This window comes from Podarcis bocagei (assembly GCF_964188305.1).
Source record: "Podarcis bocagei genome assembly, chromosome: 4".
In the NCBI taxonomy this organism is placed as follows: Eukaryota; Metazoa; Chordata; class Lepidosauria; order Squamata; family Lacertidae; genus Podarcis; species Podarcis bocagei.
Genome location: NC_138128.1, coordinates 27693839 through 27717624, shown reverse-complemented (window position 1 = coordinate 27717624; position 23786 = coordinate 27693839). Strand labels below are relative to the sequence as shown.

General features: G+C 42.2%; 1 protein-coding gene across 4 annotated transcripts in view; it reads right to left on the bottom strand.

The window, feature by feature from the left end:
• Positions 1–6835: 6835 nt before the first annotated feature.
• The window catches only part of LOC308585061 (phospholipid scramblase 2-like), a 61910-nt gene continuing 44959 nt past the window's right edge, over positions 6836–23786 (bottom strand). For 3 of the 4 annotated variants that reach the window (XM_081190583.1, XM_081190585.1, XM_081190584.1), the window contains exons 2-9: positions 23171–23203; positions 20564–20674; positions 19052–19170; positions 17988–18030; positions 15982–16208; positions 15258–15419; positions 12739–12900; positions 6836–7678 (exon numbers count right to left, since the gene is read on the bottom strand). In XM_081190583.1, the coding sequence (XP_081046709.1) occupies positions 7478–7678; positions 12739–12900; positions 15258–15419; positions 15982–16208; positions 17988–18030; positions 19052–19170; positions 20564–20674; positions 23171–23183 (1038 nt within the window). In that variant the 5' untranslated portion in view covers positions 23184–23203 and the 3' untranslated portion in view covers positions 6836–7477. Of the gene's footprint in view, positions 7679–9255; positions 9343–12738; positions 12901–15257; positions 15420–15981; positions 16209–17987; positions 18031–19051; positions 19171–20563; positions 20675–23170; positions 23204–23786 lie in introns of all 4 variants that reach the window. The other variant, XM_081190586.1, reaches the window with a different exon arrangement.

Genomic DNA, 23786 nt, shown 5'->3' with positions numbered 1-23786 from the left:
TTCAGTTTCTCTCCGTTTCTGATTTTTCCAGTTCTCTCCACATTCAGATCTCTCCACATTTCCACATCACCTTGCTTTTTTTTTTAAAGGCCTCATAATATCTCATCAGTAGTTTAGTGCAGACTTTTCCAAATAAACTCATTTTTGTATATTTTTTGCCTAACATACACATTTTTGCAAAGCAAATTTCTCCAATATAATGCATTTGTGTATGCTATTTTCACTAGTGTATACATTCTTATATACACTTTGCTACAGTATATGTATTTTTGTACACAATCCTTGGCTGAAGAACTGTATTGCAAAATTCAGAGAAGTGTGACTTTTATTTTTATTTTTAAGGATGGCTTTGTTTTGGTTGGCATATCATTTTGGGCATGGTGGGAGGAAGGTTGCAGGATGGAGCCAATCCAATCTCATTTTGTTTATTTGTTTAAAATATTTTAAAGCCCTTCATCAAAAAGATATCACAGTGGTGTACAACATGTATGAAACCATAATGCAGAACAGTAAGTATGAAACCATCAATAAGATTTAACAAGGTTGAGCATAATCTATTTTTAAATACCATTTTAAAAAATGTGCAGCAGCAGCCTTTACAATAAACATTCCAATTAAAGGGCAAATAAAACAGATAAGTTAAAGCCTTCTTTAAAACTGGAGCAGACAGAACTTTTGAAAGAGAATTCCATTGGGTAGGAGTCACCACTGAGAAGACAACCACCCACACAACTAATTAGGAGTTAGTACAGTCTCCGACTCAAGCCTGTACAGCTTAAAAGGACCTACGTTGGCTCCCAGTACATTTCCAAGCACAATTCAAAGTGTTGGTACTGACCTTTAAAGCCTAAACGGCCTCGGTCCTGTATACCTGAAGGAGCATCTCCACCCCCCATCGTTCAGCCCCACTGAAGTTCAGCTCTGAGGGCCTTCTGGTGGATCCCTCACTGCGAGAAGCGAAGCAACATAGAACCAGGCAGAGGGCCTTCTCGGTAGTGGCACCCACCCTGTGAAACGCCCTCCCTTCAGATGTCAAATTTATTTATTTGAAGGCAACCCTGAAGGGAAGTTTTTAATAACTGATGTTTTAATGTATTTTTAATCTTTTGTTGGAAGCCACCCAGAGTGGCTGGGGAAACCTAGCCGGATAGGTGGGGTATCTATAAATAATAATAATTGTTATTACACCCACCTTACCCCCACACCATAAAGCCTACTAGCCATTTTTGTATGGGAGCCCATTAGAAATTGAACTCCTCCTGTGTTTTCTTGTTTTGTTTTTTTTAAAGAAACAACAGCCACCAAGGATCAAGTACCTTGTGGGCCATGAAACATGGATTATGGGCATCAGATTGATGGATCCTTGCATTTGTGGAAACCTACTCCAATGGGATTTAGATTAGCTGAATATAGGATTGCAGCTTCAACAACCACATATCTAAAACACACAAAGCTTAACAGAGCTCTGACAGCTTCTAGAATAACAGTGAACAACCTCCCCTGCCCTAATACCCTTTTACGAAAATTTAGACCACACATGAGCCTATAGCCAGAAAGTTCTGCGTTTGGTTGGTTTATTTATTTATTTCAAAATGAGGTTTTGGACCACACATTACCAAGCACCACAAGGAGGGAAAACTCACTCTGAGTGCCACAAACTACATCAATTAATCCTTAAGACAGCAAATATGAAGAAAGTGAATATGTCAATCGATTAAAGCAGCTGAGACTAAAACTAACAGAGTAAATAGATGAGAATTTTTTGGAAAACTGAGCTGGAAATGGAAGGATTCACTTCCCCCATGACTTCTGGCTATATTCATTCTTCTGAGGCTTTGATGCTGTCCTCCCCCCCTCCCTTTTTCCATGTTTTGGAGGTTTAGCAAAAAATAAGAACATATGAAGTATCCTGCTGGATCAGACCTACGAACCATCTAGTCTAGTTCTCACTGTGGCCAGAAAGAAACCTATGTGAAATTCAAGGTTCTTCTCTCTTGTGAATAAAAATGTAAGATTAGACACAACGCTGGCTGACCATGACTGCGGGGCAGACTCAGGATTCAGTGGCCCCCAGGCTGCCTCAGCCCTGCCCCCCCCCTTGGAACGCCCCATTTGGGCTGATAGGGAATCCCACACAGTGGGTTTAATGCTGCCGGCCTTCACATCACATTTGCAGACATCTTTATGGCGCGAGTTGGTTTGCCAACAGGCCTGGTGCCTGAAGCCAGCTCCCTGTAAGGCAAATCCTTGGGGATTCTGCCAGGCACAGAAATACACACACAGAAACAAACAAACAAATGGGACAGGCAGCAGTGCAGTTTTTTGCCCCCTGTGGCAAAATGTGTAGATCTGGCTCTGGTCAGCACCATTCAAGTGATGCTGGAATAAGTCTTTTGGTGGCAACCAGCAGCAGTTTAGCTCAGCCAGGGTTGTTGAGTGGAGAAATGGCTCTGGTTAATAGAAACTTCACCCACAACCTGGCCTAAGGGTTTGTGGTTTTTTCAAGTTCTGCCTACTTCTGTAAGCTGCTGTGAGCATTATGTAAAAGAAGTGTTGAAATTAGGAAACAACACTGTTTCCTAAGCTTCAGCTTTATCACATCATTGTGAAACGCAGTGGCTGTGATGCAAGCTGGCACTATTTTGTCATTGTTGTTGTTTAGTCGTTTAGTTGTGTCCAACTCTTCGTGACCCCATGGACCAGAGCACGCCAGGCACTGCCTCCCGCAGTTTGGTCAAGCTAATGCTGGTAGCTTTGAGAACACTCTCCAACCATCTCGTCCTCTGTCGTCCTCTTCTCCTTGTGCCCTCCATCTTTCCCAACATCAGGATCTTTTCCAGGGAGTCTTCTCTTCTCATGAGGTGGCCAAAGTACTGGAGCCTCAGCTTCAGGATCTGGCCTTCCAGTGAGCACTCAGGGCTGATTTCCTTAAGAATGGATACGTTTGATCTTCTTGCAGTCCATGGAACTCTCAAGAGTCTCCTCCAGCACCATAATTCAAAAGCGTCAATTCTTTGACGATCAGCCTTCTTTATGGTCCAGCTCTCACTTCCATACATCACTACTGGGAAAACCATAGCTTTAACTATACGGACCTTTGTCGGCAAGGTGATGTCTCTGCTTTTTAAGATGCTGTCTAGGTTTCTCATTGATTTTGTCATAGTGTTTGCTATTTGTTAAAGGAAAAAAAAAATTATCACACTGTTTTCTTATGTACCTTAAAGGTAAACAGAGGCAACTGTTGCCACTATGCCAGTCTGATTTGTAAAATCCCTCTACTGCAGTGGAATTCTATTTGATTTGTTTAGTTGAGTGTTTGGGGCACAGGTTTCTAAATGTTTCCGAAGAGCTCCAGCACCTAGAGATGTTAACTTTGTTGCTCCAGTGGGAAGAACGCTTCTTCGTATCATGCCACTCCAGAAATACAGCCTGTTTGTTAAAAAGCACAGATTCTGTAACTCTCTCAGTGAGGAGAGGGGAAGGACAGGCCAGTGGTTCAAAGAAGCTGGAAAGGTATATGCATATGGAAATAAACTATGGTGTTACTGCCCTCTGTTGTTCACTTTGGTGAATAGTAAAGCAGTACAGCATTTGAGTTTTAAGTATATTTGAATCCATGTCTGAATTAAGTTTTCTACAATAGTATTGAAGTTTTTTTTTTGGGGGGGGGGTGTTGTTGTCACTTCATTATCCTTCCTTACCAGTACTGTATATTTAATTTGTAAAGTTAATTTTGCTAATTAACCAGGCTGAAACGTTCCTGTTTAACCACAATCCTTTAGCTGATTTGATTTCTGATGCCCTTTTAAAATGTTACAGGAGGGGGGAGGCGTATTGGGTTGCTCTTGTTTCTGTTTTGATTGTGTATTCTGTGTTTTTTATATTGTGATTTTGTGCTGTGAACTGCCCTGGGACTTGTAGGTATAGGGCAGTATACAAATTTAATAAATAAGAAAATAATAATCGTTATATTAAGTTTGTATACTGCTCTTTACCCACAGACCTCAGGACACTACACAATATAAAATTACAAAATAAAAACACAAAATGCATAGTAAAAAAATATGTCACCTTTTTATACTTCTACAAATTCGGGGGCTCTTCCAAGCTTGCCATCACTTCTGTCATGTGGATGGTGGCATTTGGGCTACATAAGGATCGATGTGGAAAGATTAAGGCTACACAGCAGTTTATTCCATTCCCTGATGTTCCCCTGTTAATTTCTACATTCCACTTGATTTTTTACATGACATGAAATATAGTGGAATATAGCACAATTTTAGCACTTATATCTGTGTTATTTGCTTCCAGAAAATAATTCGGTTTGAACATCATGCAGAAATGAATGCTAAACTTATGTTATATTCCTCTATATTTCTGGAAGTGGCTTTTACATCATGTGAAAGCTCAATATGTGGAAATTCACCGTCAGGGAAACATTGGGAAAGTAGAATGAACTGTCATGTGAATGTAGCCTTTGTGCTATCAGTAAATGTGGGGAGAGGCAGATAACCACTCCTAATAAAGAGGATGACTAATGGGCCCTAGATAGGCATAGGCAAACTCAGCCCTCCAGATGTTTTGGGACTACAACTCCCATCATCCCTAGCTAACAGGACCAGTGGTCATGGATGATGGGAATTGTCTCAAAAACATCTGGAAAGCTGAGTTTGCCTATGCCTGATCTAACAGATGGGCATAGACCGTGTTAGGCCGGGGAGCAAGGCTCACTGCAGAGGCATACTATGGATAGTTTCTCTGCACATTGAATGATAATGATAATAATAATAATAATAATAATAATAATAATAATAATAATAATAATAATAATAATAATAGGTTTGCTTGAAACATACAAAGCATTTGCCTCTTAGACCATAAACCATTTATGGTACCTGTAACCAAGGCCACAATGTATGAGCGAAGGACTATGATATTTTAATAGGTCACAAGGCATGCAGGTGTGGTGTACATCCTACCTGTATGAATGTTTCAATTGGCTTTAAAACGATCTTCTGTTGTATTGGAGATGATTTATGAATTCGCAAACAGCAGCTGCTGTCAGCCCATACTAAGCTGTCTGAACAAATGGACCTTTATTTACCGTAGTTGTATTAGGTTGTTTGGTTTTGGCAAACACTTCAGGAATATATCGGATCAGTCAAGTTTATTTTCAGGTCCTATAGAGAGATATTAAGGTTTAAATAAGTATATAATGTTGGCCTATATGCAGCAAGAATTTATAGCAATAGCACAGCTGACTTTGAGAGAGAGAGAGAGAGAGAGAGAGAGAACCATCTGGGAATCTCGTACTATGAATGTTTTATGTAATAGTTTTATCTAAATCAGAAGGAATTAAATAACACATTCTAAGCTGAAAATCTTGTAATATTTTCAAAAGCCCGGATTTATGAACAGGGAAATAGACTGAGCTGTGTTGTTGTTGCCTGGCAGATAAGGGAAAGATCTCCTGTGTTTCTGACATTGTTTTAAACCTCAGTGCGCTTAAGAAGTCCCACCCCCACACAAAAAAAGCAATATGTCCTTCAAAATAAGGGAAACACAACGTTACTCGTGAGGTATGCTTTCTTCATAATCTTCTGCTATATATGTTGGAAAGTGGCATTTGTCCATCTGTTTTCTATGCATTTGGATGCCTATTGGCATAAAACTTGGCATGACAGTTCCTGAGATGGAGAAGCTGGTTTGGATACCATTGGACATCATTTTGAATCGAGATGGTGGACCAAAACATTCCAAACTGCACTAGTTAGGACACTTCTGTAGATACCATCACTGTGGTTGGTATGACTGATTAAGAGAAGTAGCTTTTGCTCTCTGTTTGGAAACCATCAAATGCCATTTCGATTCAAGTTGGTGAACTGTCACTGCCCTGAATTGGACAACTTTCAATATTATGGTCACTCAATTTCGCAGGAAAATCCCTGAGGTGATGGTTTTGGATACCATCAGACACTATTCTGAATCAAGAGGATGGGCCGCTAAACCTTTCAAAACTGAAATGATTGGACCAAATTTGACAGGAAACTAGTAGGGCCATGCCCAAGATTTGGCCAAAGCTTGAATCACAAACTGAAGCAGATTCAGGCTTCTACCAGGTTGGGTCACAACAGCCCCCGGTCACCCCAGGTTGGGCTGCCTGGAGTGATCCAGAGCTGTCAGGGAGTGGGGTGTTAGGTGAGAAGGCAGAAAGGCAGGCAGCCTCGACAAAGAGCACCATGGAGCTGTTTCTTTTTTAAAACAAAAATTTATTTAGTTTTTCAGATTTAAAAAAATTACAATTATCAAACAGCCAACATAAAAAGAGAATTCCAAAGAGTTGTTTCAAGGGGACTCTCAGACAGTCCCACACTGTCTTTTGGTAGTGTACAATCCATATGTATTTGCCCTGTCGTTTCTTAGGAAATACTGTGTCTTGATTCATTTCCCCTCGAGCCAGTTTAATCCATATTGAGAAAAAGAACAAGCTGGTTGTGTTTTAAGCCAGTTTTGCGCACACAGTCCTACACTGAGTGCACAGTCATGGCACTACTCAGCTTCATTGTCAATTACGTTATTTAGTGATTTCGTAGGTTAGATAGCTGTGTTACCATTGACCAGTGGCGTAGCGTGGGTTGTCAGCACCCGGGGCAAGGCAAGTAATTTGCGCCCCCTAACCCATGGATTTGCGCCCCCTAACCTGTGGATTTGCGCCCCCTAACCCTAACCCCCAGATGTTGCGCCTGGTGCGGCTGCCCCCCCTGCACCCCCCATGCTACGCCACTGCCATTGACATGCTCAATGTAGCTTCCCAAAAATATACAACTGAACAAAACAGTTGCACAACAATACAGTGCGAAATAATGCAGTACAAAATCATAGCAAACATCTTTCTTTTTGTTACACTTGCAGTATAAAATATAAAAAAGGCAGACATTAGGACCATCATATAGAATACAATCCTTAAAAGGCACTTGGAGAGCAGTAATTTGCTCACCTTCTAGGCTTTTCAACTGCAGCAGTGAATAAAGGGTTGGATTTCTGCTGCTTTGCTACTAAGTCTGTTGGTGATCTGGAAAGGATGTGCAGTACTTTAACTATTATTTATAATTAATACTTATATTTATACAGTGATTTATTAGCTGAATCAAAATAGTATTTTAAAGCAGTGCAAATTTTTTTGGCAATATTTTGAGTTACCTAGAGGGAATATTATAGTTTATAGGGTATGAAGATTACAGCGGTAGTTGCAAATTACCAAAATAAGCTACTATGGCAACCCAGTCAGATTGGCAGGGTATAAATGATTTTTAAAAGTATTATTACTACTACTACTTTAAATGCAAAGCAAAAATAAAAAGTAAAATCCCTTTTACAAGTTGGATAGGTAACTTATTTTAGTAAACAGATATGGGAGAACACAATTTTGGCAATTCACACTCATATTTCCATTTTCACATTGCAAAATTGGCCTGAACTAACGTCGATGTCTCCCATGATGCATTCCTGCATGATGATGCCTCCCATGATGCATTCCTGCATGATGATGCATCCCATGATGCATTGCTGCATGATGATGTATCCCATGATGCACCCCAGCACCATGGTGTGCTCCATGATGCACCCCAGAACGACGTTGACGGTTTCTGTTTCCCGCACGTTCAAAAAACATGAAATCCTAAGTAGTAGAAAAAAAGAACTATTAATTATATGAACTCTGGACTCAAATCCATAATTTATTTTATATTTTACAACAGCTATCACACAATTATTTAAATGGAACTACTGGAGAAAACATGTCAAGCAAGAATAAGGAACATGTAACCCTCTAGATGTGTCTGAGCTCCAACTCCCAGGAGTCCCAGCCAGAAGATCTCATGCTTGAGGATGATGGGTGTTCTAGTTCAGCAACATCTGGAAAGTCACACCTTTTCGATCTCTGCACTAAAGTATGGCTCACTGAACCCACTGTGGTGGAACGTGTGTGCAAGACTTGGGCACGGGCAACAATATGTCCAGCTTGTTTTCATTTTGCTTTAAATCCAAGGACTTGCATCCAGTAGCAGCACATGTCCCTAGGTCTGGTTCCTTTGTATCTTGAATGCAACTCCATGTCCCTAGGTCTGGTTCCTTTGTATCTTGAATGCAACTCCATGAGGCCGTAAGCAATTTATCATTTGAGGGTTGAGGAAATGTTTCCATGCTTAGAAGTTTCCATGCTTTGGGGGTGGATGCTTTTTCACTGTTCCTTTTATATAAAAAATGCTAAGTCAGGGGTAGGTCAGTCAGTACAGCATCAGACTCTTCATCTCAAGGTCGTGGGTTCAAGCACCACTTTGGGCAAAAGATTCCTGCCTTGCAGCATGTTAGATAATCCTCTTGGTCCCTTCCAACTCTGCAGTTCTATGATTCTATGATACTAGGCCAAGCATCAAAAAAAATAAATTAAAATGCAAACTGAAAATTGTACAATGCGCATTATCCTGTGCAAATTTGCATTAGGTCCTTTTCTTTTTAAAATTCTGGATTATTTTTTTAACACACATCACTAGGCATGACTGCCCATCTTTTCTGGCACTCCAGCTACAGTACTGACCGTTCAGTACTCATCAGACATAATGCCGCAGAGTGACATCATGCGGCTGCGATGGCTACTGGAAACCACAGGGTGGCAGAGGGATTGAATCCTGCTTGCTGGTTTCCCATAGGCATCCGGGTTGGCCACTGTGAGAACAGGACTGTGGACTTGATGGGTCATTGGCGGACTGTTCTTACGCTCTCAACACAGTCATAAAATCTCCACCCGCATCATTCAGCTCCAAAGGGCCTTCTGGTGGTTCCCTCACTGCGAGAAATGAGGTTGCCACAGAACCAGGCAAAGGGTCTTCTCAGTAGTGGCACCCGCCCTGTAGAACGCCCTTCCATCAGATGTCAAGGAAATAAGCAACTATCTGAGTTTTAGAAGACATCTGAAGGCAGCCCTGTTTAGGGAAGTTTTTAATGTTTGATGTTTTATCGTGTTTTTAATATTCTGTTGGGAGCTGCCCAGAGTGGCTGGGGAAACCCAGCCAGATGGGCGGGGTATAAATGATTAAAAAAAATATTATTACTACTTCTACTTTAAATGGAAAACAAAATTAAAAACTAAAATCCCTTTTACAAGTTGGATTGGTAACTTGTTTTAGTAAAGTTATGGGAGAACACAATTTTGGACATCACACTCATATTCTCGTTGCAAAATTGGCCTGAACTAACGTCGATGTATCCCATGATGCACCCCAGCACGATGATGTATCAGTCATCACGGTTTCTCTTTCCCGTACGTTCGAAAAACATGAAATCCTATGTAGTAGAAAAAATAACTATCAATTACATGAATTCTGGAATCAAATCCATAATTTACTTTATATTTTACAACAGCTATCACACAATTATTTAAATGGAACTACTGGAGAAAATATGTCAAGCAAGATTAAGGAACATGTAAGCCTCTAGATGTGTCTGAGCTACAACTCCCAGGACCCCCAACCAGTAGATCTAATGTTCAAGGATGGTGGGCGTTCTAGTTCAACAACATCTGGAAAGTCACACCTTTTTGATCTCTGCGCTAAAGTATGGCTCATTGCGATTGAACGTGTGTGCAAGACTTGGGCACAGGTCAAGCTTGTTATGTCCAGCTTGTTTTTATTTTGCTTTAAATCCAAGGACTTGCATCCAGTAGCAGCACATGTCCCTAGGTCTGGTTCCTTCGTATCTTGAATGCAACTCCATGAGGCCATAAGCAATTTATCGTTTGAGGGTTGAGGTAATGTTTCCAAGCTTGGAAGTTCGTACTTTGTGGGTGGATGCTTCTTCGCTGCTAAGTCAGGAGTAGCTCAGTCGGGACAGCATGGGACCTGATGGGTGGGCTGTTCTTAATCTCTCAACACAGTTATAAAATCCATTAATCACACAAAAAGAATAAAGTAATCTAGCAACATAACTATGGTTCTGCCACAGCTGCAGTGGCTGAGCCCAGTTCAAAGTATTGCCCTATAAAGCCCTATATGGCTTGAGGCCCAAATACATGACACAGCATCTCTCCCAGCACGAAGCTACCTGGACCCTACATTCATTCCCCCAAGGCCTCTTTTCCAGCTATGGAAGGCTCTGCACAGTGAGGGTGGCCTCAACATATTTTCAATTCCAGGTTAATACTTACCCTAGGCATTTGGTGAATTCTGATGGGTTACTATAACCCAGAGAGGTTTTTATAATAATAAGCAGTTTATAAATTCTTTAGGAGTAAGTAAAAAACTAAACTAAAATATACAGCTGGAGTTTTTAAAGTTGCTGTTGCTGCTTTGTTAAGTGTCTTGGTAATTGGTATGCTTTAAACTCTATGTTTTTGCATTGCCTGGAACTGTATTAAGGGACAAATAAATAAAACAATCATAGTAATGCTACTCTGCTTTCTTTCCACATATATCTACAGCTCTGGATTCAATGCATGTTTTGACCAGTTATCTTCCAGTAATAGCAGCTGGCAATGTGACCTCGTGTACAGCTTAAGCTACCTCAGAATAAGCAATGAATTTTGCTGCTACGACTGAGCTGCAATTCCTTCCACATGAAGCTTGCTTGCAAGAAGCCACCTTCTTCCTCACATCATTATCCTATTAGTACCAGCCTCTCTGTCTTCTGTCAGAAATAGATTACCATTTAGTTCATGCCCTTGGTATAATACCCAAGGAATTGGCAGGTATGGAGATCCAAGAAGCGCAGTTATGAATAAGTATGGACTGCAAAGAATTCTAGAGCAAAGAAGCTTTCCTTTACTTGTCAGAGCAAATCATCCAAAGCAACTGAATTTTGATGACTGAAAGAATCCTTTCTGCCATTTGTATTGTTGGAGAAGAAAATGTTCTGGACAGAAATTTTAGGAGTTGAAACCACTGTAGCTGGGAGAAATAATGGTGGGTGGTTCTCTACCCTTGAGAATCACGAAACTTTGCAATAATAGTCTGCCTGCCTGCCCTTCATAAATGCCCTTGTCACTTTCTCCTTAAGATTTCAATTTTTAGTATACAGTGGTACCTCGGGTTAAGAACTTAATTCGTTCCGGAGGTTGGTTCTTAACCTGAAACTGTTCTTAACCTGAGGTACCACTTTAGCTAATAGGGCCTCCCGTTGCTGCCACCGCGCAATTTCTGTTCTCATCCTGAAGCAAAGTTCTTAACCCAAGGTACTATTTCTGGGCTAGTGGAGTCTGTAACCTGAAGCTTATGTAACTTGAAGCATCTGTAACCCGAGGTACCACTGTACACTTGAAGAATTGTTGCTGGCTAAAGAAAATATGGCCTGGCCTCAAAGGTAAGAAGAATGAAAAACTTGATATTGTTGCAATCATCTGATGAAAATGAAGAGGTTGTAGCTGAATAGGCCCACTGTCTCAGCAACATCCAAGCGGAAATGGAATGTCTATATTATCCATTTTCTCAACTACTTTGTGATGGCCTGGGATTCAAACTCGGAGGCTGAACCTGAGGGATCCCAGCCTGCACAGGAGACCCCGCCTCCGGAATCAGCTGAGCTGGGGCTGAGGCTTGAGCCTGAAGGGTCCTCACCTGTGCTGGATCCTCAGGTGAAGGCATCAGCTGAGTCTGCTCTGGCTCTTGAGGTGATGGAGGACCCATTGCCTGCAGGTGCTCCACTCTCAGACCCGTCAGGGGAAGGTGAGGTTGCCTCTGGGTCCAGTAACCCTCCAGCCTCTCCTGAGCTGCAGAGGCTCAGGGAAGAGAGGCAGAGGGAACTAAGTTCCCGCAGGAGGAGTGCTCGCCTCCAGGCCAGGAGAGGCGAGTCACCTGTGGACTGGGGCCGCCCTATGCCTCGGGGCAGATAAAAGCCAGCCAACCCCAGTCCCAAGTTGCAGGAGCAACATTGTTGGTAGCCAGTTCCTGCCTGAACCCTGTCCTGCTGGATCTCCTGACCTCACCCCCTGCCTTGGACCCAGCTTCAGCTTTGACGGACTGCTTCCATACTGTACCCTCGACCTCGGACTGGACTCGGATCTTGCCTCACGGTTAGCCCATGGGACCAGCACATACTTCTTCTTCAGCACACTGTCTACTTTGCCCACTTATGCTGCATTCTCCATCCATCCAATATCATCTCCTTATCTTCTCTGCTGTGAAGTATAGCACTGTTTATAAGAAGAGACTGCTGGATCAGGCCAGTGACCCATCTAGTCCAGCATCCTGTTCTCACAGCGGCCAGCCAGATGCCTGTGAGAAACCCACAATCAAGATTCAAACACACAAGCACTCTTCCCTCCCATGGTTTTCAGCAACTGGTATTCAGAATCATTGCTGCCTCCAACGGCAGAATAGCCACCATGGCTAAAACCATCAATAGCCCTCTTCTCCATTATAAGTTTGCTTATACTGCAGAGTGGGGCTGCAGTCTTAGACGGTAGCTTCTTCATTTTAAATGAATTAAACCATCAGTGTAAAGGAAATAATTTACTATACTCCTAACACCAAACAAACTGGATTCTTGTTTGGTATTAGGAATTTAGTAAATAATTTCCTTTATGATGACAGTTTAATTCTGTTGCACGTGGCCCTGGGCATCCAATTGTGAGGAAGAGTGGTGTAACATTAAAATAAAGGTCCTTGCGCCAGTTCCCTTGAACCAATGCTCCAGTGCAATGGACCTTAATATCATACTATAGAGTCTGAGGTACAGTATAAGGCTTACCAGAAGCATGCAGGCCCCCATGGTGATTGCTTTCATTTTGATATCAAGGTCCATGGGGAATTGGACATCAAAGTTGCTTGCATCTGTGGCAGCCTCTCTTGCCATGCCTGTCCACTTCCTATTGATTGTTCCGACTGTAGACTTCCCGTCCAGTGTCTTCACCTGGTTTTTAATATGAACAGAAAAAAATATTTTATTTGCAAGGTGTTTTTTTGTTTTCATTTAACTACATTTATACAGTGCATTCAATAAAATAAGCACACAGTACAACATAAAGCACAAAATAAGGCACAGTACTAACAATTAAAATTATGAAATGGTCCTAAGTATAGATAGTTCATCATCAGACATAACCTATCAATAAATATACATCAACTTCAACATCAATTAAAAATTACACTTCTTAATAACAATAAATGCTATAGTCATTTAAAAGGGTCCAGTGGATCTCTGGCTGAGCCATGAGGTTCCTGGTTCAAGCTGATCTACACTGGTGAAACTCCCTCAGCTGGAACACCCCTAGCCAGCCTGAGCTGAGCATGGCAGATCTTAAGGTGGCGTAAGCCTTGAAAGCAGGGAATTCCAGGGGTGAGACCGGGGCGGGGGGAACCTCGGGCTGGATCCTAAGCCTATTCAGCTCAAGCCACATGACCTGGTAAATTCGGCATAAGTTAAGCCAGCAAAAAATGGTGTAACTCCAAACCTTTGTTAAAGGATTGTTTTCCCTCTGCCAGGATTAGGCTGGTTTAGCCAGCAGTAACCCTGCTCCCAAATGGAGTTTGGAACCGGTGTACCTTATGCTGGTTTAATTTAAGTTGGCATACTTCACATTAGCTTCCCATACTTAGGATTAATCCCACCCTCATCTGTCCCCTTGCAGTTTCTCTGCCAGCATATCACAGGCGTAAGCCTGTAGTTTAGCGGAAGAGCTTTTGCTTTGCAGATTCACTCCCCAGCATTTCCAGGTAGGTAAGCAGATTGAGGCTGCATCTCAACAAGGCAGAAGTATTGTTTCTGGGTGACAGGGGGTGAGCAGGTGTGGAGACTCCCTGGTCCTGAATGGGGTAACTGTCCCACTAAAGAACCAGGTGTGCAGCCTTGGGATCACATGTCAATTCTGTGTCCAAGCCGTCTGTCTACCAGCTCCACTGGTACATAAGATGAGACCCTGCCTGCCTGAGCACTGTCTCACTGAAGTGGTACATGCTCTGGTTATCTCTTTTTTGCAGCTAGACTGGTGACTGGCAGCAGCCGCCGGGACCATATAACACTGGCCCTAAAGGATCTTCACTGGCTTCCAGTACGTTTCTGAGCACTATTCAAAGTGTTGGTGCTGAGATTTAAAGCCCTAAATGGCCTTGGCCTTGTATACCTGAAGGAGCATCTCTACCCCCATCATTCAGCCCGGACAGAGATTCAGCTCCGAGAGCCTTTTGGGAGTTCCCTTATTGCAAGAACTGAAGCTACAGGGAACCAGGCAGAGGATCTTCTCGGTAGTGGCACTCAGGAAGCTTGTAATATCTGATGTTTCACTGTATTTTTATATTCTGTTGGAAGCCGCCCAGTGTGGCTGGGGCAACCCAGTCAGATGGGCGGGGTACAAAAAAATTGTTGCTGTTGCTGGAAGAGTCTGCCTGAAACCCTAGACAGTCAGTCCAGACATTACTTAAGCTAAATGGATCCATGTTCCCACTCAATATAAGTCAGCTTCCTATGTTCCTGTGTACAGGTTTTTGCTCAACCTTATGTTGTGCTTGCAAGGGTTCAGCAGTCTGATGCTTCTAAGTGGCTATAGAATTTATTGTTCTTGCTTTAGGATTGCCCCCAAAATCACATGTTCCTTCCATCCACAGCCCTGCCACAACCCAGGCCTGGTGCAGGACCTGATGCAAGGTCCCCCCAACACAACACACTTGCCAGACTGGAACAAAGCAGAGTATGGGGATGCAAGGAAGCAGCCAATTCTGCTCTGTACTGTATATGTTACTATCAGCGCCTTCCCCATTCCAATACAGTTTGGCTTCCACTAAAACCTACACAGTTCGTCTTGCTATCCCACGGTGAGCAAAATTAACATACTTAATTAATTATGTGATCAGCCTCAATGCATTTCAATGGAAGGGAAATATCAAAAACAAATAGAAAATATCTGCTGTGTGCACAACGTTTGCAGACAGCAAATGCTCTGATGGTGCTCTGATGGTGTTTCCTGCTTGGCAGGGGGTTGGACTCGATGGCCCTTGTGGTCTCTTCCAACTCTATCATTCTATGATTCTATGAAAAAGAGATTCTATGAAATGCCCATCATATTTGCTTTTATGATTTCCATTCCTGACCTTCAACAAAACGCTTTGGACAGAATTGTCCAACACCCCTAGCCCTGAGATGCTAACACCTGCTCCTATGAGTAAATTCAATGCCCCAATCATGAATGCAATTAGCATTCTGATACAATATACCTCAATAACAATGATCTGGCAGGGAAACCTAGGAATTTAGCTTTTTAAGGATTGACTTACCTCGAAATGAATATCCTGGAAACAGCGGCATGGCACACATGGCCCAGTCATTTTAAGTACGCTTTCTCTGGCCTCGTTTTGAAGAACAAATTTAGGGAGAAAGGGATGCCACTTCTGTTTAACATAACCAATGACTGTGCCCAGTGGGGCCTGAACTTCAAGCTTCAAAGGAAAAACAGCACAGTAAGAACAGGACCTTGCACTTTTGTCTAGTGCAGAAATACACAAATAAGAATTTATAATACAAGGTTTATAATACAAGCTGGAGCATGCCCAAGATGAAAATACATGGGGGGAAATAGGTTAACCAAAGGTATAGTGTGTCCTCACATACATGGTATGTATTTTCTTGGGGAAAGAGATGTAAAGGTATATGCTGGCATAAATGGGTATTTGCAGAGACATAAGCCTGAAGAGGTCTAAAATAAACGCACAAACTCTTGCTAATGGTAGAGAGAGAGAGAGACTTAAAATTGTCACTGTCGCTTCAGAAAAAGAAAGGTCCCTGTCGCTACTATAATGGAAAGTTTCATAATTTTAATGAAATGAATCTCTGCAATTAAAAATATGAACTGAAATGATGGGAGCCACCTGAAAAGAGCCACAAAGAAATCTTGAGAATTAATAAGTAGGTATCCCTAAAGAGTTATCATCTTGAAAGTTGGAAAGCCTAATTAGAGGAAGAAAGTCAGAAGATGGGCTCCTAGGAAAAGTGCAAGTTTACCTCTTGCAAGCAGCAAATACAAGGACAGCAGCAAATGGAACACTGGAAATCTCTTGTCAGCTGCATGATTGGCTGGGTTGCACTGTCATAGAACTTAATGGTGAAGGGGCGTAGTGCCCCATAACAATTCAGGGTGTAGTCGTCATTTTCCTCAGCTGCAAAATACACCATCTGCCCCACAGAGTTTCTGACTTCATATCTGTTGCAAGTTTCAAAGCCACTTATCACTGAAAAGGAAGCAACATCAGTTTGAGTGCTTACATAGTTGATCCAAATGCTTGTCATGAACATTATGAAGACAAATTAGAGCCATCAACTTTAGCCTCAGATCTACAGTACTAAAGCCTTAGAACAGGGGTCAGCAAACTTTTTCAGCAGGGGGCCAGTCCACTATCCCTCAGACCTTGTGGGGGGCTGGACTATACAGGTATTTTGGAAAAAAATATGAATGAATTCCTATGCCCCACAAATAACTCAGAGACGTGTTTTAAATAAAAGGACACATTCTACTCATGTAAAAACATGCTGATTCCCGGACCGTCTGCTTGCCAGATTTAGAAGGTGATTGGGCCGGATCTGGCCCGCGGGCCTTAGTTTGGCTACCCATGCCTTAGAAGAATATTCAGCTTCTTGCCTGTCTAGTAAAATAAGACAACATGTAGGTATTATGCTGCCTTATTGTCTGTCCAAATACTGAACCATAGCTGTCAACCGTCCCTTATTTGGTGGGAAAGTCCCTTATCCCAGCGCTGTGTCCTGCTGCTGTCCCTTAAATTTCCCGGGTTTCAAAGGAAGTAGTTCCTCTCCCTCCCTGCCTGCCGGCCAGGGAGGAGGGAGGCTCCAACTGTGTTGCTTGGCTGCTTTGCTCACCCAATAAGCAGTCTAAGAACGACTGGGGGGGTGGAGCTTGCATGCCTTGTGCCGATCAAATCGGCTGCATTGCCTTTGCTCAACGCTTCCCAGTGGAGAGGTGACGGTGGTTTTCCTTGCTGCATCCCTTTTGCCGGGTTGCTGCGCTGTGGGAACCACCGCTTGAGGCTTCGTTTGGCTGCTGGCTGGGCTTTCTGCCTTTGGCTCTGAGGGGCTCAGAAGTTGAACATACCTGTGTTCGGAAAATCCCTTATTTTGGCTGCTGATCCCTTATTTTCGAGGCTGCTGGACCCTTATTTTCAAATCTGTAAGTTGACAGCTATGCACTGAACCAGTTGAGCAAGTGCCACAGTGAGGCTGCCAGGCCTCACTACAGGTGACATTAAGGACATGATTAGCAACATGTATTTGTAAATGTTAATATACTAGGTTCAGAGGGGATGGTTAAAGATTTCAGCAGGCGGAGATGTTTAAACCTGCCTCTCCAGCTGCTGTTTCCACAAAATCTAACACTTTCATGGACAGTAATTAGCACTGGAGGAAAGTTCCTCTTGGTGCCAATGAGAACTTTTCCCCTAATGTTAACTGCTGCAGGGTGGGGCATGATTTCAAATGAAATGGGCCTAGAGAAAAGATGAAGCCTCCACTCCACTCATGTCTAGGTAACAACCTGGTCCTTAATGTTTTTTAAGGTACAATGTGATTGCTCATCATGTCATTAACATTACATGCAGTCATGTTTCAGGATGTGAAAATCAGTTTGTACAAATAAGGGAAGAAAGGAAAAGAATGCTCTCACTTAGATTCTTAGTCTTTTTTGCACAGTGCATTTTTTTTTACTACTACTATTTATTATTATTTTTGATCTTTGGGTCAGCTGGCTAATTTGCTTTTACAAGCGTGCTGTTTCACCCCATCCCATTTTTGCTGTTTTTCCCAATTTGTTTTATTCTGAGTTGTTGTTTATCACACACCACCTCTAATATAGGGAAGGTGGCTAATGCATAGCTTTACTAATAGATATATATTAATTTGCCACCCATGGGAACATCCTGGATTTAAAAAAAGCACAGCCATCAATTTGAAAATCACTCTCAATGCTCAATTAGAGTTTAAGTAAGATAGCAAGATCATACTTTCCATGAGCTCAATCTGCTGTTGAATTGATAGGTGATCAAGCTGTTGCAAAGATAAAAGGCAAAAGACAAGAGCATACATGTTAACACAGAAATGCATTACAAAACGATTATATAGGTGCAATTATTTTAATGTAACGTTGTACATTTTTGGTAATATTTATGGTCATTTACGGGACGCGGGTGGCGCTGTGGGTAAAACCTCAGTGCCTAGGACTTGCTGATCGTATGGTCGGCGGTTCGAATCCCCGCGGCGGAGTGAGCGCCCGTCATTCAGTCCCAGCTCCTGCCCACCTAGCAGTTTGAAAGCACCCTTAAGTGCAAGTAGATAAATAGGTACCGCTTTATAGCGGGAAGGTAACAGCGTTTCCATGCACTGCGCTGGTGCTGGCTCGCCAGAGCAGCTTCGTCATGCTGGCCACGTGACCCGGAAGTGTCTTCGGACAGCGCTGGCTCCTGGCCTCTTAAGCGAGATGAGGACGCAACCCCAGAGTCGGTCACGACTGGCCCGTACGGGCAGGGGTACCTTTACCTTTACCTATGGTCATTTACACTGCCACCATTTTTGTTTTCTGCACACTTGCTTAAAGGTGCTTATATCCACTGTTGATAGTCATCTGTCTCGAGAGACAATGGAGTAAGCCTCCAGGGGTGAAGCCAAACTTCTGCATTAGCCAGCTCCTCCTCAATGAGGAAGGCAAAGCAATGCAGCTCCTTTTGAATGGTATGAAAGGGCAGAAAACAGCTAATTATTCTTTTTATCATTTATTTTATTTTTATTGCCAGAGAGTGGGGGAGGGAGATGGTAGACAGCTATCCATCTACTCAAATCAAGAGAATGTGATTTTGAAAGTTTGGGTGGTAAGAAAAGAAAAGAAAAGAAAAGAAAAGAAAAGAAAAGAAAAGAAAAGAAGGAAAAACCACAGCTGGTTCTTGTGCGTGGCTTCCCAATTATGATTGCCAGGATCAAGGCAGGGTTCACCATGGCAACTGTGGTGACCATATTTGTGGAGACTGCTGTGCTTGGTAAATGATGAGACATAGGGATAAATGGAGGGAGATACCTGGCTTAAATATTCCAATCCTGGAGGGCATTTTGGAATTGCAGGAGGTGGTGGCATCCAAATCACAGGCACATTAGGCTGATACTGAACCGGGACAGCACTGTAAGTTGCTGGCAGACCTGGGAAATTTGAAGAAAGTTATCCAGGAGTGTTTTGAAAGATCAAAACCTAATTAAAACATTATTTTAACTTCTAGAATTCTTGAAGACCCTAAAGCTGCAATCCTAACTCCCATTTACCTGGGAGGAAGATCCACTGAATTCAATAGGACTTGGTTCCAAGTCGACATGCACTGCAAATCAGAAACAACTGAAAGCAAACTGAGCAGCTTCAGAAGGGTTTGTGGTTGTACTGTATGTTTCAACAACAACCCTTCGCTTTCACCCATCAGTAGGAGCCCATAAGGGCATTCATTAAGGTGGAAGGGTCACTATACCTCCAAACTACAGCCTTGCTGTATTATATTTGATCGTGGATTCCTTTCATTGTGGCAAATCATTTTGGATAATTTCACAAATGTGATTTATAACTACTGAAAATAAATTCAGTGTTAATTCTTCATCATGTTCCAATTAAATTCTGCAATAATCTCAGTCAAGATCGCAAGCCTTTCTTTTTTCTTTTTTTTCTTTTCTTTTTTAAGTTGGCTGTGTTACAGGAAAGAAAATGCATTTCAAATGCAAGGTTTCACAAACGTAAGGTTTCATGAACTTGTCATAAATGGCTGAAAAATCCACTAGAGGGCGCACAGAGTATTCACCATACACACAGGGGTGGAAAATGAAAAATCAAAACACTGTACACTACTTTATACAAACGATTTCCACCACCTCATTGTTGATAGATGTGTTGGAGGCCTGTAAGGGATATGGGGACAATGCGCTCTCCGGTTTCAATTCACCTGAATTCCAGGTCAAAACATAATTTAACTTCAAGCAAAAGTTTCTTTGCCGCCCACTTCTCCCTGCTCACGTTGGGAGGAAGCAAGCTATCATGTGCAAGCCAAAAACAAACTTTGGCTACGAGTTGTGCTTTGTTAGTGGCAAAACAAACCACAATCCCTGCCATGGACACGGCACTAAACCAAGGTTCATGGTCTGTTTCTCCCAGCGGTGGCACTTCCATCATCCACAGTGGGTGTTCACCCTCACACAGTAAACCATGGTTTTTGGCTTACTGTGCGATGTGGTGATGCAACAACTCAAGTTTTATGCTGTGTGCCTTAACATTGTACTACAAAATTCTGAACAGATAACAGCAACTGAGTTGTGATTAAGGATAGCAAACAGACTTTCAAATCCCCAGGAAGCCAGTAAGCTTAGACTAACTTTTTGGTTTTATTGGGGGGGGGGGAATATGGGCCGGAGGTGGATCTTGGAGGAAAGGCAGGATACAAATGTAATAAATGAAGATTTAAATGAATAGTCAAACAGTCACATTCTGAATATTTCACCTATCTAAACATCATTTTGTAAGCAAACTAAGAAAGCCTGCATAGACCCAACTGCTTACCTGGGACTGCAGGTCCAGGTGCATTTGGAGGATATCCATATTGGGCTTGGCCAGGTGGATATCCTGGGCCTGGATATTGTGGAGGTGGTGGGGTAGGCTCAGATTCTTTTGCTGGAAGAAGAGAAAGACAGTCAGGTGTATGGTGCGTTACTGCATTGGCTCCCAGTACATTTCTGAGCACAATTCAAAGTGTTGGTGCTGACCTTTAAAGCCCTAAACGGCTTCGGTCCTGTATACCTGAAGGAGTGTCTCCACCCCCATCGTTCAGCACAGACACTGAGATCCAGCCTTCTGGTGGTTCCCTCATTGCGAGAAGTGAGGCTACAGGGAACCAGACAGAGGGCCTTCTCAGCAGTGGCACCCGCCCTGTGGAACGCCCTCCCATCAGATGTCAAAGAGATAACCAACTACCTGGCATTCAGAAGACATCTTAAGGCAGCCCTGTTCAGGGAAGTTTTTAATATGTAACGCTGTACTGTTTTTAACACTTGATTGGGAGCCGCCCAGAGTGGCTGGGGAAACTGAGCCAGATGGGCGGGGTATAAATAATAAATTATTATTATTATTATTATTATTATTATTATTATTATTATTATTATTATTATTATTACACTTGTGCCCTGCATCTCCATTATCCATACCTACACACTGTGCATGTGAAACATCTTGAAGCCTGTTAATGCTTTTGGGAGTGGGTTATTGGTTTGTTTTTGTTTTAATTATGCATTTTGTGTTTTGTATTGTGTATTTTTTTTATGTGAAGTGCCCTGAGATCTGTGGAGGAATACAAATTTCATAAATAAAAATAAAATAAATAAATACATGAGAGAGGTGAGGACAAAAGATTATGGATCAAAATTCAATTGCCAATCGCTAGGGATCCTTACACCCCTATTTTAGCCTTTTTAGAAATGCTAGTTTGTTGCAATATTTATATTAAAATGTGTTAGGTTTACCATTTCTAAAAACATTTATAAATGTTTATAAGCATTTTATAAAATCATTTCTTTAAAATATTAATAAACACATTGCCATTTTAATTTGGAAGTCAGCTGGTTGTAGAGAGAGAAAAACGTAGGTTGTGAGGTCAAGAGGGATGCAAAACACCAAAAGTTGTCAATCTGCAACTTCTGAGTTTCATTTCCTTTGACCTCAATGCCATTGGGTGCCTGGAGGCAGTTGGAGGATGGATGGTGGCTAATGGATTGAGGTTGAATCCTGACAAGACAGAAGTACTGTTCTTGGGGGACAGGGGACAGGCAGGTGTGGAGGACTCCCTGATCCTGAATGGGGTCACTGTGCCTCTGAAGGACCAGGTGCGCAGCCTGGGAGTCATTCTGGACTCACAGCTGTCCATGGAGGTGCAGGTCAATTCTGTGTCCAGCGCAGCTGTTTATCAGCTCCATCTGGTACGCAGGCTGAGACCCTACGTGCCCGCAGACTGTCTTGCCAGAGTGGTGCATGCTCTAGTTATCTCCTGCTTGGACTACTGCAATGCACTCTACGTGGGGCTACCTTTGAAGGTGACCCAGAAACTACAACTAATCCAGAATGCGGCAGCTAGACTGGTGAATGGGAGCAGCCGCCGAGACCACAAAGAAAGATCTACACTGGCTTCCAGTACGTTTCCAAGCACAATTCAAAGTGTTGCTGACCTTTAATGCCTAAACAGCCTTGGCCCAGTATACCGAAAAGAGCATCTTCACACCCATCATTCAGCCTGGACACTGAGGTCCAGCTCTGAGAGCCTTCTGGCAGTTCCCTCACTGTGAGAGTGAAGTTACAGGGAACCGGATCGAGGGCCTTCTTGGTAGGGGCGCCCACCCTGTGGAACACCCTCCCATCAGATGTTAAAGAAATAAACAACTATCTGACTTTTAAAAAACATCTGAAGGCAGGGAAGTTTTTAATGACTGATGTTTTAATGTATTTTTAATCTTTTGTTAGAAGCCGCCCAGTGGCTGGGGAAGCCCAGGCAGATGGGCGGATTATTATTATTATTATTATTATTATTATTATTATTATTATTATTATTACCACCAGGTTCATCAGTCAGTGCAGACTTTTCAGCACCGGATTTATATGTTGCCAATACATAGACTGTCCCACTGACAGCCTATCTGCAGCATTTTCAATCCGCTGCAGCCTCCTATTTTCCTAATATAATGCATTTTTGTATGGTTTTTGCCCTTAAATATACATATTTAAACCCACACTTTACTCTAGTTAATATACATATTTTACACATTACTCGGCTGGAGAATTGCATTGCAGAATTCAGATAAGTGTGAATTTCAAACGTCTGCTGTATCTTGGTTTTGTATGTTATTTCAGGAAGTGAGAATTATGTAACTTTGCCTTCAAATGTAACCTGAATCAAATTTCTCTCCCAACTCTACCTAACAGAAGAGATTCCTGCTTCTGTAGCATTATTTTAAGTCTTGCTCTTAAATTGGAGACTTGAGCCCCCTCCTACATCAGACTGGACATAAGGGCAGAAGCAGAAGCAAAGAGGCATTCATGCAAGCAAAACCAAGGAATGTGCATATTCCAAGCTCAAAAGCAAATAAGTCACACACACGAACTGCTTTTTGTTGTTTTACTCACATGGCATTTCCATGATTTTGCATACAATCCTGTCTGAAAAAAATAATATATTTATTTTACAGCATGATCATTTCTCCCCACTTCAGTTTGCTTGCTCTTTGGGATGACTGACAAAAACAAATGTTACATCTGACCAGCTATTATGAAAAGATAACATAGTCCATGTTTGTTTTCATGGCACCCTTGTGGAGACATGAAATATACAGCTATGGATGCTACAATCCTAAACACACTCACTATGAAGTAAGTCCCATTGAACTTGCTTCTCTGAATATATATGTACTTGACTGAACTGTACAAAACTGCAGACAGAATTCCATTTTGGTTCCAGGTTTCTTGGTTCCAAATCATAGATTTCCACAGAAAACCCCGCTGCCTGTTCCAAGGTTTGTTCACTTGTATTTGCACTGCCATTCCCCGCCCCCCTCTGCAATGTTATCAACTATGCAATTCCTTCAAGAGCATGAATATAATCTTTCAGTTGAAGTCACAGTACATCAGGGGCTTTCTAATCTTACCAATGCACACACAGTATTTCTCAAAATGAGGGGGAGTTAGAAAACTTTTTGGAAATCCTACAGCACAACATAAATTTCTTTTGTGCAACCGCTGTTTG